The sequence below is a fragment of the Fusarium coffeatum genome (assembly GCF_003316985.1).
Source record: "Fusarium coffeatum strain FIESC_28 chromosome Unknown BRIP53273_contig_61, whole genome shotgun sequence".
NCBI lineage: Eukaryota > Fungi > Ascomycota > Sordariomycetes > Hypocreales > Nectriaceae > Fusarium > Fusarium coffeatum.
The window spans coordinates 22,278-39,834 of record NW_022157857.1 but is presented as its reverse complement, the minus strand read 5'-3'; the positions used below and the strand labels follow the sequence as shown (position 1 = coordinate 39,834).

Below are 17,557 nucleotides of genomic sequence, written 5' to 3'. Positions count from 1 at the left end.
AGATAAGACCGAGCCTCAAAGTTTGTTAAACCTGTTTTGCCACGCACGGTCGTGATAAGAGGAGAGGCCTCACCATGACAGCGCAGGAACATGCCATTCGTATCATTGACCGTAACAACACAACAGACCATGGAAGATGCCAGCATTCATCAGAGATATTCCACGGCTATACTGCCGAAAAAGAGAATTATTACAGACATTACAGTATTTGCGGTGCCCTCGTCGCTGAATTGAACAGCTGAATCCATGAATCACTAATAGTGGAGTCCCCGGCGGCCATTCCGTTTCGCCGCCCAACTCCCGTCCTTTTTACGCCCAATTCAAGGGTTTAAATTAGCTACCGGGCACGTTCGGGAGAGCCTCAATCGTCCGTGTCATTCAAGTCAAACACAATGTCTCAAAATTGAAGACTTTTTTAAGATCGTCTCAGGATTGACGACTTTTTATCCTTGCGATTTGAGCCCAACGCTTGGCTTGCTAGGTTCAGAGTGGATGCACATAATTAAAGTCCTTGATAAGATTATCGCTTGGCTGAAGGATCAGTTGTATTGCTTCTTTTGCTGAATGGTATCATATCCCTTGACTCGCTTTGACGTGAAAATTCTTAATTGATAGACATGGGTTGTAATGAAGGGATGTTGGGCAGTTAATGCGTCAACGCACTGATAGATGTTATCAAGGAACAAGCTATACTTGACGGTTAAAATCGGGGAGTGCCTTGATTGACACCCTCCCTTGTTGTCGTTTAATTTCACGGCCAAGCTTTCAGCAGAATTTAGAGGTTATCCACTTAGATAAACATCGGCAGCATTAAGCGCGTCCGTGAATGACATCTTGTAAACCCGATCGCGAGGGATGTTGGGTCTTGTGGTTCTTGATGCCAGCGCAAGGTCGGTCATATCATAGATACTGAATAAATTTTCTCTTGACTAGATTAACTCGTTGATAGCAGCTTAGGATCACTTGAACTGCGACTTTCTTTGCTTCCACATCATGTACTCACGAAATTCGTTCATATCATCAGCAGTCTGACCTGAAGTCGCAGCCGTTTCCTGACCCGCAGCTCCACTCTTCCCTTTCTTAGTCTGTCCAGGCTCATCATCAGAGTCCTTGTCACTCTCTGTGTCTGAATCGCTATCGTCGTCACTGTTGATGTCCATTGCACCCTGAGGAGCTGTCGGTCTCGAATAGGCAGGGTAGGACGGAACCATGGGAGCTGGTGGGTTTCCTGCATTCATGAAGTAGTCGTTGCGATATCCTTCTCTCCTAGCTACGTCGGCATCTGTTCCTCCAAGCGTCTTGTTGAGGTACTCATCGAATTGTGTGAATCCTCGAGCTACAGTTTCAAACTGCTCTTTCCCTAGAGTTGGGATGGGATCCTCGGGAGCCTTGACCATACTCTGGTGCTCGGAAAGGGCAATAGCGGTCTGGAAGGCATTCCGAATTTGTCTAGTAAAGTCAGGATATTGGAAAAGCGTGGTATAATAGGCTTGCTTACCTTCCGTTCCATGTCTCGTAACCTCCCTTCTCCAAAACACGGAAATGCTTCTTGCCAAACTTCAGAATTTCTTTCTCCTTGATCTTGAACAGAGCGTCGCCCTTTCGCTGCTGCTCAGCCTTGGCCCTTCGAATGAATTTCATGTATAGCTGGCAAGTAACATCGAGACTCAACTTCGGGTAGAACAGCGACATCTGAATCCTGGATCTGAACGCAGGATCGATCGCACCGACACGGTTTGTTGTCAGGAACAGGATACCTGCATAGTACTCAAGGCTCCGCAGGAAAACACTCGTAACAGCATTGTGTCGCAGATCGCTCCTTGTTCGCTTGGCAAGGAAAATGTCAGCCTCGTCGAGTAGTAGGACGCAACCCCATTTGTGGGCCAATTGAAAGTTCTTTTGCAGGTTATGCTCGACGTCGGAGGCTGTTTCGCCGATGTCGCCGCATGTGATGGGAAATAGCGGTCTCTTGGTGTCGTCAGCAACGCATTCAGCGGTCGAAGTCTTTCCGACACCGGGTGGACCGTGTAGTAAAATCACCAACCCGGCTCCCTTTCCTTTGACCAGGTCCAGAACAGAACCGATACTTGACTGTAGGGTAGAAGGGGATTGTGGCGACCTTGCGTTTTCATGGGTGGTAACCAGAGCCTTCACGGTTGTTTTGTGATCATCGGGTACCACAAGGTCGTCAAAGTTGTTTCGAAATACCACTTCTTGTAGGTCCTCAGACCGTATTGTTACCCATTGCCGTGAACGTAAAACGAATGCATGAACGTAGGGCCTCATTATCAAAAAATGATCATCTGTAAGGTCTTCATAAGCAGTCGGGTGTAACATGTGGCCCCTTTCTTTTGTGAACTCTTCAGCTTCAAAATCATCCAACTCCAAGTCGTTAAAGATTACATCGCTACCACAACAAGTAGTGTAACTGAATGTGTGCTTGCACCAGGGCATCTCTTCAACTTCCCTCTTATCACTGCGAGTAAAGCTCTCTGAGGGATGCTTGTGATCAGGTCGCCACTCAGACTTGACGCTCATTGCAAGAGTCATGTCGACAATGACTTCAGCGTCGAGGTTGACAGATGGTTCATCCATAGTTTTGCCCACGACCCTTCTGTGGCAAAAAGAACTATTTGCAACATCAGAGAACTGCTTGCCGCTTTCTCTGAACCGGTTGACAAGAGACTCTGCATTTGGGTCAAATCTGAGAGGATAGATTGGCAATGATGAAATTGCCCGCGTACCATGGAACTTTCTAATAGAGAACTTTTCAACCTTTGGTAAAAAGGAAGATCCATTGGATTCAAAACTGATGCAGTCAATAGCGAAGCCATCGACTGGAATGGGAGTTCCTTTACTCTCGTCACGAAGCTTGTGGGTAAGAGGGTCACGCCCGCCCGCCAGGTTTACAACCATTCGTGCATAGGCCTGCTCAGTTCTAGCAACAACAACATCACCCCTCTTGAAGAGATGTTTAAGATCTGCATATTCAACTACTGCAGCTGAACCATTATTGATTCTCGCAGCCAATTTTATGGTCGGGCGGAGATCTGTGTTGAGAAAAGTAATCAGAAGTCTAAGGTCGTCGAGAAGAGTCTTAGTCGAGAACTGTTTTTGATTTTTCTGAGAATCAAGCTTAACCTGATTCTCATTTCGTATCTCCTCTTCGACCTTGGCTTCTACGACAGCGACGCTTTTTCTGATGGCAGTTTCGTGTCGAGTAAAAAATCGGAACGGGCGTAGAAAGACAAGGGAATTGTGAGCCTTTCGCATATCGTCGTACACAGTATCCATCCCTACTAGAGAGAGTATTGGAGTACCTGTCAACTCTTCCAGATGGAACATGAGAGGCCGAGACCTGATCCGCAATCTATCTGGGGTAACCTCAACACGAGCCTCCTCTACCATCTCTGCGGAATGCCCATGTGGGCCGTTGACTTGCGTTGAGGAATTTTGTGCTGGACTTTGTTTTGAAGGAGTACCTCCAGGTAGTCGAATTTCTAGCGCTGGTTGTTGTGCTGCAGGGAGGCGAACCACATCGCTGTTGAGTATAAAATCATGGGCAAGGGACTTTTTTAACTCGTGAAGGTGGACAGGAAATTGCTCTTTCCGATCCACAAACTCATGGTCGTCTCCTAAATCGAAAACCCTTTTCTTCAACGACTTAACCTCGCCTTCAAGTTCTTGTATCCTGAGATTTGTGAAATTATGGTGAATGGTCGCTTGCCAAGACCGTGTATTGAGTTGTCCCAGACGCCGATCCCTTTTGAGTAAGTTGTCGCAAAGGGCTGCATAATTGGAGTCCAGAGCATCGCTCCGAACAGCTTCAACATCCTCATAAGTCTTTCCGTGGGTGACCAGTTCTTTTGCCTGAGCCAAACGCATCAACACATCTTCAATGGGGTCATTGTCACGGGCTTTAGCCACTTGCTCATTTCCTAGACCACCTTGTTCCCTAGATTGTGTGGCCGAGGTCTTGGGATCTTCGTGTTCAAGCTGCACGGCCTCAGCCTGTCTTTCAGGCCCCATTGGCAGGGAAAGGCTTGAAGTAAATGGGGCGAAAGCCAGTGGAATTTCGATTTTGAGAAAGGGCCGGGGACGTAAGCGAACGCCTGTAGCGTACGAACTAAGGTCTCGATGCAAGTTGTAAAACTTCTAGTATTTGTGATTAACGTAGAGATCCCGTTAAAGTTAAACAAATGTCTAGTCAGAAGAAAATCCCTCATATCAAACAACATTATCTATTATAAGGTAGAGGGCAAGGGCTGCAGTAAATCTTTGCCTTCTACATTGCCCCCAAACCCGACCCTGCCAAAGCTGAAAGACCAGCCGTCTAGATACGACCAATTATTGGTAGCCATGTGGAAGGAGAATGATCCCGTCAGCTGCGGGCACCTATCTTGAGCTCGCGACCCCTGTCGTTTCCAACTCTATGCGCCCGCTTCCCCTCACTTCGTCTTACAGGATGGTGGTAAAAGATGGAAGCCTGGAGCCTGATTTGAGACTTTTAGTTTAGGGGAGTCTCGATTGAGGGATATGTACTTGAGCTGTTGGATAACGAGCAATTGTGCCTATTGATGTGAACGACCTCGAGACTCGGGAGGGATCTTGACATAAGGTTGACACCAAACGAAGACTCCATCAAGCGTGTATTATCATTGAAACTTTTTCCACTTTCCCCGCTACCTATTTGCTCAACTGGACATCATGGAAGAGCACCAGAGAGCAGCCTTTCTAGCCGCGCGTGAGCGGCATCCACCTAGCCACGCTATCACATACATTGAAACCAACGTTGCGCTATCAGGACAACCACTTCCTATCTTCAGTGAACGAGCTAATGGTTTTGTGTCTCTTGATGACGCTCGTCTGCAACAGGAGGAAAGGTAATTGTGCGACTTCTTTTGTGGATTACGTTATACTAATACCTCACGCGCAAGTAACGCAAAATGGAATGAAGTACGCGATGAGATGGAACACCTCTTCAAACTCATGGAGAAAGTGCAAAGCAAACTTGATCATGAAGCTGGCAGTGAGATTGGGAACAAGGTCAATCTGCGCAACTGCGACTGGAAGGCTGTTATGGGAGAGGTAGGAAGAACAGCCCAGCGGTGGAAGATCCGACCAAATAAGCAAAGTAAAGTCATGGTGTTTATAGACAAAGTCGGAAGGCATTCCGCAGCTATGGAAACCTGGTTAGGACTTTTGCCCGCAGGTGATTATGGATCAAGGTATAATCACAGAATCTCTTCATATCGCACCCTTTGGAGATTACTGACAGCTGATGCAGTATCTGCGGGGTGTTCAAGATCGCTATTGGGGTACAGAGATCACTGAATCAGATCAACACCAATGGGCAAACCGGCTAACTAAGTATAGGCTGCCAGCCAATATACCAAAGTCGAGGAAAGCATTTATGAAGCATTATCGGAAATCCCCAAAATTATGGAGAGCGCAAAAAGATATGTCGACTTGTATAGACAAATGCGAGAACAGTCTCTTGAACAGCGAACGATCGAGCTTTTCAGAGCCATCTTGACGTTTCTTCGTCAGGTCATGCAGTTCTTCTTAGACGATAAGTCAAGTAGGTCATATTGATGGACTACCGGGGCGATACTGATCCGCTACAGAGAAGTTCATTGGAAGTATGATGAAGCAGGGCTCTTATAAGGAGCAGCTATTCACGAATCTCGATGCTGTGAAGATGTGCGCCCAGGCTGTGAATGAAGAAGCCTCGCAGTGCCAAGCGCGCATGGTTTCACGGGTCTATGAGAACACTGAAAAGATCCAGATAGTGTTCAACCAGTTCTTGAACTTTCTATTAACCAACCCTAGATTCCAAACAAGCGATCCAGGTAAAATTCCCATCAGTCTTGCTTTCCTCACCTTGACCATCAAATAACAATTGTTACAGATCCATCTGTCCTAGAAAGCAATACCATTCAGCCCGATACATCACCCTACGATTTATTAAACGTGGATTTCTCGTCTTCGCAAGATAACGAAACGAACGGTAGCATTATTCCAACCATGCCGACACTTTCCTCGAGGCACACTGGGCGACCAGGCTCATCTACCACCTGTTCTGAATCAAATCGACTCCTCCAGTGTCTCTACTACCACGAAGAATTCTTGACCGAAGATATAGACTCTATCCTCTCGTCTAGCTACATGCTAAATGAAAAGGCAAAGTCCAGAGTGGCATCAATGCTTCGCAATGACAAGTTCCAAGCATTTATGACAGAAACTCGAAACTCTACGTCACTCCTCATCAACGGGCGCGGTGATCTATCCACCGCAGATGGAGTCTCACCTTTCAGCCTTGTAGTCGCAGAGATGGCACGAGAGCCAGATACAAGGCTTACGGCTGGGGCTCCCATCTTTGTCCTCAAGTACTTCTGCAGTGAACATAATCCATCGCGTGTCCGGAACCGATGGTCATCACCAACTGGTATGCTGTCCGACCTCATAGGCCAGTTGGTTTGCCAGATGTTGGATAAAGGGATAGATATCGACCTATCGTTCCTCAGTCATTCCAAGTGGCGAAAGCTGGATGGCCTTGACGTTCGTACTATTTGTTCGGTATTCAAGCGCATAGTCGAGCAAGTACCCCAGGGAGGTGTGGTACTTTGCGTGATTGATGAGATATCGGTTTACGAAAGGCAATCGCTTGTGTATGAAACGGATATCGTGATAAGCAAGCTTGTGCAACTTGTTCAGCGGGATGGAGAACCAGTGTTTAAATTGTTGGCCACTTGCTACGATCGCGCCTTGGAGGTCAATAGGCTCTTTTCTGGCTGCACGCTCGATTTGGAGGAAGATATTGAGGTGGATGACTCGGCGGACTGGACAATCTCGCACTACTCCTAAGTAGAAAAAGTATGGCAGTGGTCCAAGAGGTTCCAGACCTTGGAACTCACCTCAGATAGACTGCAACACAAAATTTAAAATACCGAATGTACGTGATAGGTAACGCAAGGCGGATCCTATGGGTCACCTGAATTGAAAAGTTCAGAACAGCCAATTACGTACAATCAACAGTCAAGGGTTGCCAACCAACACCTGCAACTAACAACCAACAGTCAGAGAATGTTACAAGCCCCCCAATCAACCAACGGATTCATACTGGGGTCGGATAAAAGGCTCCACACTCGCCTCTTACCAAGTCTTATATTTCCCCCAATGAAGCCTTTCAGGAAACCTTCACACCATCGCCTCGAGGATCTCAATAGACTTTCAGGATGTACATGTCTCGACTCGCCAGCCTTACCCCTTTGCTTTCACTAACCTCTGCGAATATTGGTTAGACTTCATGATCCTTTACTCACGCTAATTATTGACAATTGTAGTTACAACGATCACATACAATGGGATCTTCGACGACATCAACACTTCCGTGAAAGAGTTTGCATGCTGGAATGGGAAACCAGGGAGTCTCATTGAGGATCAAGGCTGGGTATCTCTGGCGGATCTGCCATTTGTTCTTGCGGGCTACGAGGGCGTCGACGGACCAGACTCTCCGCTATGTGGTACTTGCTGGCTAGTCGAGTATGATGGTAGTTACATACCCATGATCGTCATCGACAGCGCAAAGTCTGGGTTCGCCACTGATATCAGAACCATGGACTCAATTACCGGCGGTCAGGCTACAGAGCTTGGTCGGGTTAATGTCACTGCTATGCAGTCACCTTACCTTTCCGATTGTGGCCTTGGATTCGGGGGTGCGGAAGAGGACCAAAACCTGGGTAACCTCAGAGGTGGCAACTGGTACTCAACCTGGTTTTATGAGCTTTTTGAGGAGCCTCCTCATAAAGAATACATGATGAGGGGGAATATGAATTCCAAGTAGTGCTAACATAAGATTCACCTTAATACGTACTTCAGCTGTTGTGACGTATTATTTTCAATGGGCCAATAGTGACAGGTTTTGACGCTGCGGACTTTCTTAAAGTAATCTGGTTATGGCTATTGCAAATCTTATCTGCCAACAAGCAATATATAAATAAAAAATAAAATGACGTTTGATAATGAAGTCAAGGATGCTCTACTCCTCTAACAGGATCGCAAGAACCTCTGCAGGCGTGCGCTTTGGCGCTGCGATCTGTAGGACCTCCTTGCTTGTGGTTGAAGCCGAGCATTCCCCTTCCCATGCCGGTTCCAACGCATGCTGAATCGACATAATGACATTCTTGGACTCTTGGGACTGGGCAGACATTCCTTCAACAAAAGTCATGTCCTTGAACTTGACATTCCCAACTTTAGTGCCAATGATTTCCTCAACCAGACTGACAATCTGGCGTCCTGTGATATCCTCGGGTCCGTTCAAGACATATTTAGCCTTATTATGAGGAGTAATGTCGTCAGTGGCGAGGAGGTGAGCTGCAAAAATGCCAACATCATTCGAGTCGATCATACCAATTGGCGCATCCTCCGATACCATTAATCTCAACGCATCTTGCTTTCCAGTTTTTCCATAGTCCTTGATGAACTCCGCCGCCGACGCCAGGCAGACCTGCGAGAAGCCATTTGGCTGAAGAGAGGTCCAACTAAGACGATCAAACTCCGGCGAGCTCAACAGAGCCTCGATTGCCCAGTGCGTCCTTGGATAGTAGGCTAGGCAATCGGGGCGTACGTTTGCGGTCGTGGTTGAGATTCGGATGACGTATTTGACACCTGCATTAAGCGCAGCGACGTGGAATGTAGACTCCTCAGCGAATTGATTAGGCTGGTTGTGTGATGCGATGAAAGCCCTAACAACGTTGTGTTCACGTAGCCAGGCGGAAGTGATCTCAACCCAGTTCTGCTCTACGACTTCGACATGGGGCAATTGAGCGAGGTGCTGTGCTGTAGCTCCACTGGCGGAGCGCGTTTGAGCGAGGATATTGTACCCAGAAAAGGTGGTTGAAGTGTCTAGAATCTTTGACAGGGTTTCGACGAGGCTTCTTCCAGTGTTGCCAGTAGCCCCGACGATAAGGAAGGCGGGAGCCATGATTGCAGATGTTAGGTAGATACGATATCGATGATGGAGATAGTGTTCAGTCACAGAAACTACGTGCGACAGCGATGGACTTATAGCCATTCGAGTTACTCGACGAGTTACTAATCGTGGGTCTGGTTAGTAAACAAGCCGCAATTAAAACAAAGTTATAACGTTATCTAAGTAAGTTGACTAACCCTAGGAGCTGAGAATTCCTCTATGATAAACATTTAGCCATCAATAGCCCAGGTGTGGGGATGCGGAGTGGCGGAATTGCGGACTTGCGGAGTGATGTACTTAATAAAGAATTACCTTCACTAGAGGTTAGCGATCAGCTAAAGTCAAGAGTGCAGTAATTATATCCTCTTGGTGCAATCCCAGAAACGCTTTTAGTATTATTAGGACCTGCAGAAAGGTTAGCGATAAAACAATAACGAGTGTAACATAGAAATACTGCAACGATCAAGTAGATATATTTTGAATTTATTAGATCTAATTCTATTGCTAGTACTATATGGTGAGAAAGGAACCAATACTGTTCTTGTTAGTAGTCGTTAAGTAAATCTTGTAAACTATTGCTGCAGGTAAACTTACCTAAATATCACATAACATGCACACATCAAGGCACCCTTCAAACCACCTGTCCTAGAGTCAGAGCTCCCAGCAGTAAGTATAAGTAGGTTAACCAAAAGAACTGCACCAACAAGAGTCACCATCTCGAAATTATCAAATGCTAGATCCAGGTCCTTTTGCATTGCCCAACCTGCCAGTAATGTTAGAGGTGCGATGCATAATGCGATCTGAATAGATGACCCAACAGCGACCGCAATTGCGAGATCTAAATTGCCGCGGATGGCTACTGCCACAACAGTAACGTATTCGGCCACATTTCCGACGATAGGTAGAATAACCAAGCCTATAAGCGGCTCAGAAAGGCTACCGTCATGTGTAACATCGTCAATGGTGCTGACAAGGAACTCTCCACAGAGTGACATCAAAGCTGAAGTGACGACCAAGAGGGCGACTGAGCTTTTCAGCCCGGACTCATTATCCTTGTAGACAAGATCTTCCATCTCTACTCGAGCATTTCCCAAGAGATGGAGAGAAGAGGTACGGCGTCTGTCTCCACTCATGGATGACTCTCGACTGCGACACGCTCTACTACTGGTAATTGAGAATGAGCGTGAATGCTGTCGCGAGCCGAGTATGGCTTGGTACGAGCTGGTGCGCCGAGAATTGGTTCGACTCATCTCCCCACTTCTGCGACCTCGATCAACTACCACTTCGTCCAACTCCGTAGGTCCAATAATACCCGACTCGGACATATCGTTCAATTTGTAGATTGAGTCGGCTCTTGGATCTGCGACACTGTCGTCTGCAAACCTGATGGTACGGGGAGGTAAGGCCTGGGGACCAAACGATCCGGATCGTCTTTCTAGAGAGTGAGAAAGTTGGTGGTTTGATCCAACGTCGTCCTGAGATTCGACATCGTCTGCATTGTCAGGACGACACCTCAACTGGTGTACAAAGTACAGCACATAGATTAACAACACTATGAATGCAGAAATCCTGGCCATATTAATGCCTGCTGCTTTGCTTCTGCCCTGATCGCTAATACTCTGTGCGAATGCCGTCTGCTGATGTTAGACACATACCTAGCGCAAGCCATACTATGACTTACAGGTATAAGGACCACGAAGATAGAGACAAAAAGGAGACATGCGAGCAGCTGTGCCTCGGCTGTATTGTACATCATGTCTACGCCGGCGACACTACTGGCCACGAGAGCAGTACCGAGGACCAGTAGCAAATTGACGAGAATCGATCCAAGAATCGAGGCTTGTACGACGTATATCTTGTTTTCCTTGAGAGCAATGCTGTTTTCGTCAGTGTTATAAGAATACAATCAATTCATATGCGGAAGCGATAACGTACACACTGCAATTATTAGCACTCCAAAGAACAGTCAGATTGAAGAGGTGGACGTACAACAGGATAAGCTCAACAAGGTTTCCAAATGTGATATTGAGGAGAGCTCCAATATTATCACCGGTCCTAGCAGCAATTGCCTCAGTGGCGTCTGTTAGTAGAGCAGACAGTGGGATGATGGCGATGGCATTGCAAATGAAAACCAAAAGCGGGCTTGCTTCCAGCAGATATGACAGAATTCCTGCGGCAACAAATACAAACAGCCCGTTGGTCCACGGCTTCGTTCCAAATGATAATACAGAGCAGCCATCTGCATCACATGGCTTTAGGCATACTGGGAGCAACGGTACTCTGACCGTCGATTCTTGTGGTTGACTATCATGTCCACGATTGTTGACATACTGAAACGTGTTTCGGAGGCTGTCTGTAAGCAGATATGATGATCAATAACCAACCAAGGGAAAAGCTTCATCACGGAGAGACATGGATAGCTGACCTCGTACACGCCAGACGATGTGCCAGGCTTGAGAATGTCTGGATGATTCAACAAGAGGTGGGTTGTTTACACTAAAACAAAGTGGCTCGGCGGTATCGTCATCCGGTGAATTCGATAAATAGTCATCGAAGATGGCAGTCTCAACATTGATAGATGGGGGGCTCATAGTAGTAGAAAGTAGAAAAAGGTACGGTGCTTCTTGAAAGTTGGATCTGTGCGTGTAAAAGCCTACAGGGTAAGCTACGAGATTTTTCCGCATAACCAGCCAATGTCGCATTTAATTGTGGAAAAGAGTATCCTTTTCTAGGATGAGGGATTTTCTCTATTGTTTCCACGAGTTATAGAAGCTGCACACTGATGGCTTCAACTTCTGACCATCCTATGTTGATCTCAACAAATGTGTCCCGATTACCTTGGCTACGGAAATGAGGAGAAATCCTGCGCGATTTGATGCTCATTCCTTCTTTCATGGGGGACCCCTCTTTTCAGTGAATCGAGCTAACATCCTGCGGATCCATTGCAATTTCTCACAAGATCTCGTGCTGATGAGAGAGGAGACCACAGGAGGCCTCTTGGGTGTGATTCTAGCTGATGCACTCCCTCATATTACCAGCCAAGACCGGGGATAATGGCATGAGCCGCTAGTCCAAAAAGCTTGGTATGTAAGCGAGGGGCTACGAAATGCTTGTTTCGCGCTCTGACCTCGGCCCTGAATTCTGCTGCTCGTGATTGGTTGAATCGTATGAATTAAAAGATGAGTGAACAGGGATAAGACAAACTGTGGATGTCAGATTTAGGCCAAGTTGCGCCAATTCACTTTCATTGACCCTGTTAGATTAATCACAAGCAAACCCTACGACCTTGATGCATATAAACAACCTTTAAAGATAAGAAGCATCCTGTGACCATTCTTCAAGAAGGAGCTGTATATTACCGCTTTATTGCTTTTGTTCTCCCCACGTTATTGTGTTTATCATGTTTCACCGCCGTGTCAAGCACTGCCACCGCCCGCTTGATACCGCGCCTACAGTTAGAGCAGTTCCCATGATTCGTCGCCATACGATCTCAAGGATACCGAGGTACCCAGCTAAACAAGAAGCTGAGAGTCTGGACCATGCAGAAGAGGAAGACAATGGCTTTCCTTGTTCTTGGTATGTTTGGGATGACGTACTAGATACACAATGCTGACCCTATTGTGCTAGCATGAGCTGCGACAAAGAGTTCATTCCTAGGGATCATGAGCTGCTCTACTGTTCGCAAAGGTACGCACCGGCCCGGTGGTCGTAATATGATCAGTCATTAATAATCTGAAGCTGTAGGAATCTTGACCAGGAAGCCCGCCCTGAAGCAGTGACTGGCCGACAGTCTGGCAGCAAAATATCCGCCAACCTCCCGTTTTACTCCGCGGCTCTACCCAAACCTAGAGACATTGTTCCCTGTGCATCACCGTCGCGTCCTGCAATCGGGTTTCCAACAAATAACATAGAAACGAAAAGTATCAACAACGTAACGACTGCAGCTTCTTCTTTCGCATCTGAGAGTCTGTTGTATACTTAAGATATAAAGGATACGGTCAGACCACACACGTATTGAGGTATAGCATAAGCACTTCGTACCTCCATTGAAGTGGTAGACTTAAGCTTAATTCGATACTTATGTCCGTGTGGCAGATATGAATGCCTGTGACTTGATGCAAATATGTGTTCATCGTAATAGCTCTAAGCATGGAGGTATCCAAGATCGGTCGCACTGAGCAGGAGATTCCATTCGACACAAAAAGCCGGTGAGCAATCCTACAGTCGCCGATCTTGGAATACTCGTCGCTCGTGTCCACTCCACTAAGCTAGAATCTGCTTCTTTCGCTCAAATTGTAGTCATTTATTAAACTGCGCCTCAACCGAGTCAAATTACAAAAGCTCAGAGATCATTCAGAGCTTGAATATCGCGCATATACATACACTGGTGTGGCTCCAACGACCAGCTAGCCCCGATCTCTTCCCGGCCCGGCTCACACTAATCCATATTAGCTAGCTCGCAGCTTACCTAGGGGTCCAGTAACGCCCGTCACGAACCACGGAAGACGGAAAGAGAGGAGCTTCACAAAGTGTCCAAGAAAGTAGCTTCAATTGGTATAGACTGAGCATCAGGGAAATCCCTCACCGTGAGGCTATAGGTGTTATTTCTACAACGGCCACCTCCTTGGAAATTGACCAGTCCCAGCAGCTTTCCCTTACCACATTGTCTACTTTTACTTTCTGCCCCAAAACATTCTCAATTCCATCCATCTGATCCATTATGTCTGACCCAGACGAAAAGAAATCGCCCGTCAAGGTGGGTGAGCGCATCAATTGGGAAAATGACGACGAGAATCTGCGACCATCACGCCGCCGTGACCGATCACCTCGAGATCGCAGTCACCCTCGCTCTCGAGGCTCGCTCAGTATCCATCGAGCAAGTTCCATGAGCCGTGGTGATCCCAATCTGGCTTTGCCCATTACCTACCGTACTGTGTAAGCCAAAGCCCGGTTCCCCTTCCTAACGAATTACTCACACATCTCCAATAGCTCCTTTACCATCGAAGAGTCCAAAGGCAAGGACCAGGCTGAGCTTGCCAAGGCCAGAGATACAGCTACCAAAGGTGAGTGAGAGTCAAAGACCACAAAGAATGGAATGATGCTAACGGCTCGTGCACTAACCAGCCCTGACGGATCTCGAATGGCACACTCTGCCCACGATCGATGTTGAGAAACGACTCACCACCTCAATTACCGACGGTCTTTCAAGCGATCAAGCCAAAAGACGACAGGCAGAATACGGAAGAAATGCTCCATCACCAGCCAAAACACACTGGTTCAGAACCATCTTCTTGTATTTCTTTGGTGGCTTCGGCAGCATTCTTCTTACCGGTTGTATCCTTGTCTTCATTTCTTGGAAGCCTTTGGGAGACCCTCCCGCTGTCGCCAACCTGGTACGAGCGTTCCCCGTCGTGGCTTGCCTGAGTACCTGCTGATATATCCTCATAGGCCCTCGCCATAGTCCTTCTAGCGGTTTTCTTTATTCAGGCCCTGTTCAACATGTTCCAAGACTGGTCTACCTCACGCACAATGTCCTCGATCAAGGAGATGCTACCCGAAGAGGGTGACATAATCCGCGACGGCCAGCTGATTCATCTCAGTGCCGCTGATGTTGTTCCAGGGGACGTGGTACGAGTCAAAGCTGGCAACAAGCTCCCAGCTGATATGCGCATTGTTCAAGCCTCATCAGATCTCAAGTTCGATCGATCTGTTCTTACAGGAGAGTCAAAGCCAGTAGCTGGTACTGTTGATCATACAGACACCAACTACCTTGAGACTCACAACATCGGCCTGCAGGGTACGCACTGCATCCTTGGCTCGTGCGTTGGTATTGTAGTTGCTACGGGTGATCGGACTGTCTTTGGTCGCATTGCGAGCCTCACAAACGAACCAAAGGTTAAGATGACGACCCTCGAGAAGGAGGTCTTCTACTTTGTTATCATAATTGCTAGCATTATGATCGTCATGATTACCCTCGTTTGTGTTATCTGGTGAGTTCGAGTATTAACTGCTATCACATTATGTCTATTAACTCCAAATAGGGCAACATTCTTGAGAAAGGAACATCCCGACTTCATCAATGTTCCTACTCTCATAGTCAACTGTGTTAGTGTGGCTATTGCTTTCATTCCCGAAGGTCTCCCTATCTCTATCACTGCTGGTCTGACTATCACCGCAAACTTGATGAAAAAGAACAAGATTCTTTGCAAGTCACTCAAGACTGTCGAAACCTTGGGTTCCGTCTCTGTTGTTTGTTCTGACAAAACTGGAACACTAACTACTGTTAGCCTTCATCATCCCATCCTTTCCTTTCTTTTTTTAACTGGTTTCTGTAGGGTAAAATGACCGTATCTGACTGTGCCATCGGCGGTCTTAACATGACCACTGAAGATGCTCGGTCAAAGATGGGATTGTCCAAGTCAACAGGGCATCCCATCTCCCAGCTAAGAGCTATATCAGCTCTTTGCAATGCTTTGGAGTTTGACGCCGCCACCATTGAGGCACCATTAGCCGAGAGGAAGATCTTTGGTGACGCTACTGACCAGGCCATTCTTCGTTTCGCCGAGTTTGTTGAGACTAGTAGTGTCGCCTATCTCCGCTCCTGTTGGCGAAAGACTTACGATCTTGCCTTTAACAGCAAGAACAAGTTTATGATCCGTTGCTTTAGCTCTACCAGGCATGAAGGCATCTCACAAACTCTGAGCAAGGACACGATGTTTGATATGAATGACACGTGAGTAACTACCATGCATGATCCTTTCGATATCCACTGACAAGGTTTCTAGACTCTTGACAATTAAAGGAGCACCGGATGTCCTTATCGGTCGCTGCTCTTACTATGTTTCCGAACATAGTGAAACTTTGTCGTTGAACGCCGCGATGCGATCTCGACTTGAAGAGCTGAAGGATCTCTACTCCAGTCATGGAAAGCGATGCTTATTACTTGCTCGCAAGGTCATCAAGGCTGGCAATGTACCAACTGATACTGAGAGCCAGGCTTATGAGAAGGCTATCGGTGACGAATCCAAGTCTGGTCTTGTTTTGGTCGGACTCGTAGCGATCGTGGATCCACTGAGGGAAGACATTCCCCATGTTGTTAGTACATTACGTGGCGCTGGAATTAGGATCGCTATGGTAAGTAATATCCAGATGTATCTCAGATAGCTGATGCTGATTCTTATCATCACAGGTTACTGGCGATTTTGCACTTACTGCTTTGGCCATTGCTCGAGATGCTGGCATCGTCACCGGACGCGTCGTGGACGATAGCAAGGCCCTACATCGGTTTGCTCCAGCAGATCGCGTCGACGATTCAGTCTCGAGTAAGGGCAAGGACGATGGCAAGATACACGCCGGTGCAATCGTTCTTAGTGGCCCGGAGCTCATGACGCTCAACGAGCACCAATGGGAGAACCTGACAAGGTACGAAGAAATTGTGTTTGCGCGAACCACGCCTGAACAAAAACTTCGAATCGTCCGAGAGTTCCAACGTCATAGCATTGTCGCTATGACAGGGGACGGTGTCAATGATGCCCCCTCCCTCAAGGCTGCAGATGTTGGTATCTCCATGGGCAGCGGCTCTGACATTGCAATGGAGGCTGCCGATATGGTTCTCCTCGATAGCTTCTCTTCTGTCGTTGTTGCTGTGCAGTATGGTCGTGTTGTATTTGATAACCTCAAAAAGGTTAGACTTACCACAGAAGCTTCAAAACATAACACATGCTTACAGTATCCTAGGTCATCTCTTACCTCCTGCCTGCCGGCTCTTTCTCTGAATTCTGGCCTGTTATGGCCTTTGTCGCCTTTGGACTTCCCCAGGCTCTCTCATCGTTCCTTATGATCATTATCTGGTATGTGTGTCACCTATACAGCTAGGCCTCGGCTAACTATGCATAGTTGCTTCACTGATTGTGCCGCTGCAACGATGCTCTCGTACGAAAAACCTGAAGCAGACGTGCTCACCCGCCCACCCCGAAACATCAAGAAGGATCGTCTTGTCAACTGGCAACTTATCGTGCAATCATACGGCATCGTCGGCGTTCTGCAGACTGTGGCTTCATTTGCCATGTCATTTTGGTACCTTGAACGTCAAGGCATTCCATTCAATCAGCTCTGGTTCTCTTTCGGTCAGATCCCTGACGGAATCGACCCAGACTACTACCTGGCCAAGACCAACGAGGCTTCGTCCATTTACTTTGTCAACCTCGTTGTTATGCAGTGGTTCAATCTGATGGCAACACGGACACGTCGCCTCAGCATTTTCCAACATCCTCCCTTGTTCAACCGAAATACACAGAATTGGTATTTGTTCCCAGCTATTATCTTTTCTCTCGCTATGGCTATATTTTGGCTTTACATCCCTCCTTTACAGCCTGTGCTTGGTACCACATCTGTGCCTGTTGAGCACTGGTTCTTACCTTTCGCATTTGGTATGTTCCAGCTCCTCCTTGATGAGGGTAGGAAGTTTGCTGTGAGAAGATGGCCGAGCAACGTTTTGGGTAGAATGGCCTGGTAAGTAAGATGGGATCCAAACTCAATGTACAAGTCCTACTTGGAGGTGGCTCCGGCCTGTATTTCTTTCTT

The 17,557-nt window shown here is 47.2% G+C and overlaps 6 protein-coding genes across 6 annotated transcripts; 3 read left to right on the top strand and 3 right to left on the bottom strand.

The window, feature by feature from the left end:
- Positions 1–959: 959 nt before the first annotated feature.
- FIESC28_02779 (uncharacterized protein) lies at positions 960–4,029 on the bottom strand (the record flags this gene model as incomplete). Its single annotated transcript, XM_031156928.1, has 3 exons — positions 960–1,449; positions 1,499–2,687; positions 2,745–4,029. The coding sequence occupies 3 exons, from the start codon at positions 4,027–4,029 to the stop codon at positions 960–962; spliced, it is 2,964 nt and encodes a 987-aa protein (XP_031018880.1).
- A 678-nt stretch (positions 4,030–4,707) lies between these two features.
- Positions 4,708–6,867, top strand: FIESC28_02778 (uncharacterized protein; the record flags this gene model as incomplete). Its single annotated transcript, XM_031156927.1, has 5 exons — positions 4,708–4,883; positions 4,938–5,088; positions 5,377–5,581; positions 5,628–5,852; positions 5,912–6,867. 5 exons carry the CDS (start codon positions 4,708–4,710, stop codon positions 6,865–6,867), a joined length of 1,713 nt encoding a protein of 570 aa, XP_031018879.1.
- A 371-nt stretch (positions 6,868–7,238) lies between these two features.
- Positions 7,239–7,846, top strand: FIESC28_02777 (uncharacterized protein; the record flags this gene model as incomplete). Its single annotated transcript, XM_031156926.1, has 2 exons — positions 7,239–7,299; positions 7,347–7,846. The coding sequence occupies 2 exons, from the start codon at positions 7,239–7,241 to the stop codon at positions 7,844–7,846; spliced, it is 561 nt and encodes a 186-aa protein (XP_031018878.1).
- A 195-nt stretch (positions 7,847–8,041) lies between these two features.
- FIESC28_02776 (uncharacterized protein) lies at positions 8,042–8,986 on the bottom strand (the record flags this gene model as incomplete). Its single annotated transcript, XM_031156925.1, has 1 exon — positions 8,042–8,986. One exon carries the CDS (start codon positions 8,984–8,986, stop codon positions 8,042–8,044), a length of 945 nt encoding a protein of 314 aa, XP_031018877.1.
- A 498-nt stretch (positions 8,987–9,484) lies between these two features.
- FIESC28_02775 (uncharacterized protein) lies at positions 9,485–11,565 on the bottom strand (the record flags this gene model as incomplete). The annotated part of the gene is made up of 7 exons (XM_031156924.1): positions 9,485–9,509; positions 9,569–10,491; positions 10,656–10,851; positions 10,910–10,912; positions 10,964–11,054; positions 11,306–11,327; positions 11,407–11,565. The coding sequence occupies 7 exons, from the start codon at positions 11,563–11,565 to the stop codon at positions 9,485–9,487; spliced, it is 1,419 nt and encodes a 472-aa protein (XP_031018876.1).
- A 2,129-nt stretch (positions 11,566–13,694) lies between these two features.
- On the top strand, positions 13,695–17,489 carry FIESC28_02774 (uncharacterized protein; the record flags this gene model as incomplete). Its single annotated transcript, XM_031156923.1, has 10 exons — positions 13,695–13,909; positions 13,964–14,037; positions 14,099–14,367; positions 14,423–14,964; positions 15,016–15,256; positions 15,310–15,707; positions 15,760–16,108; positions 16,164–16,658; positions 16,712–16,824; positions 16,871–17,489. The coding sequence occupies 10 exons, from the start codon at positions 13,695–13,697 to the stop codon at positions 17,487–17,489; spliced, it is 3,315 nt and encodes a 1,104-aa protein (XP_031018875.1).
- Positions 17,490–17,557: the final 68 nt, after the last annotated feature.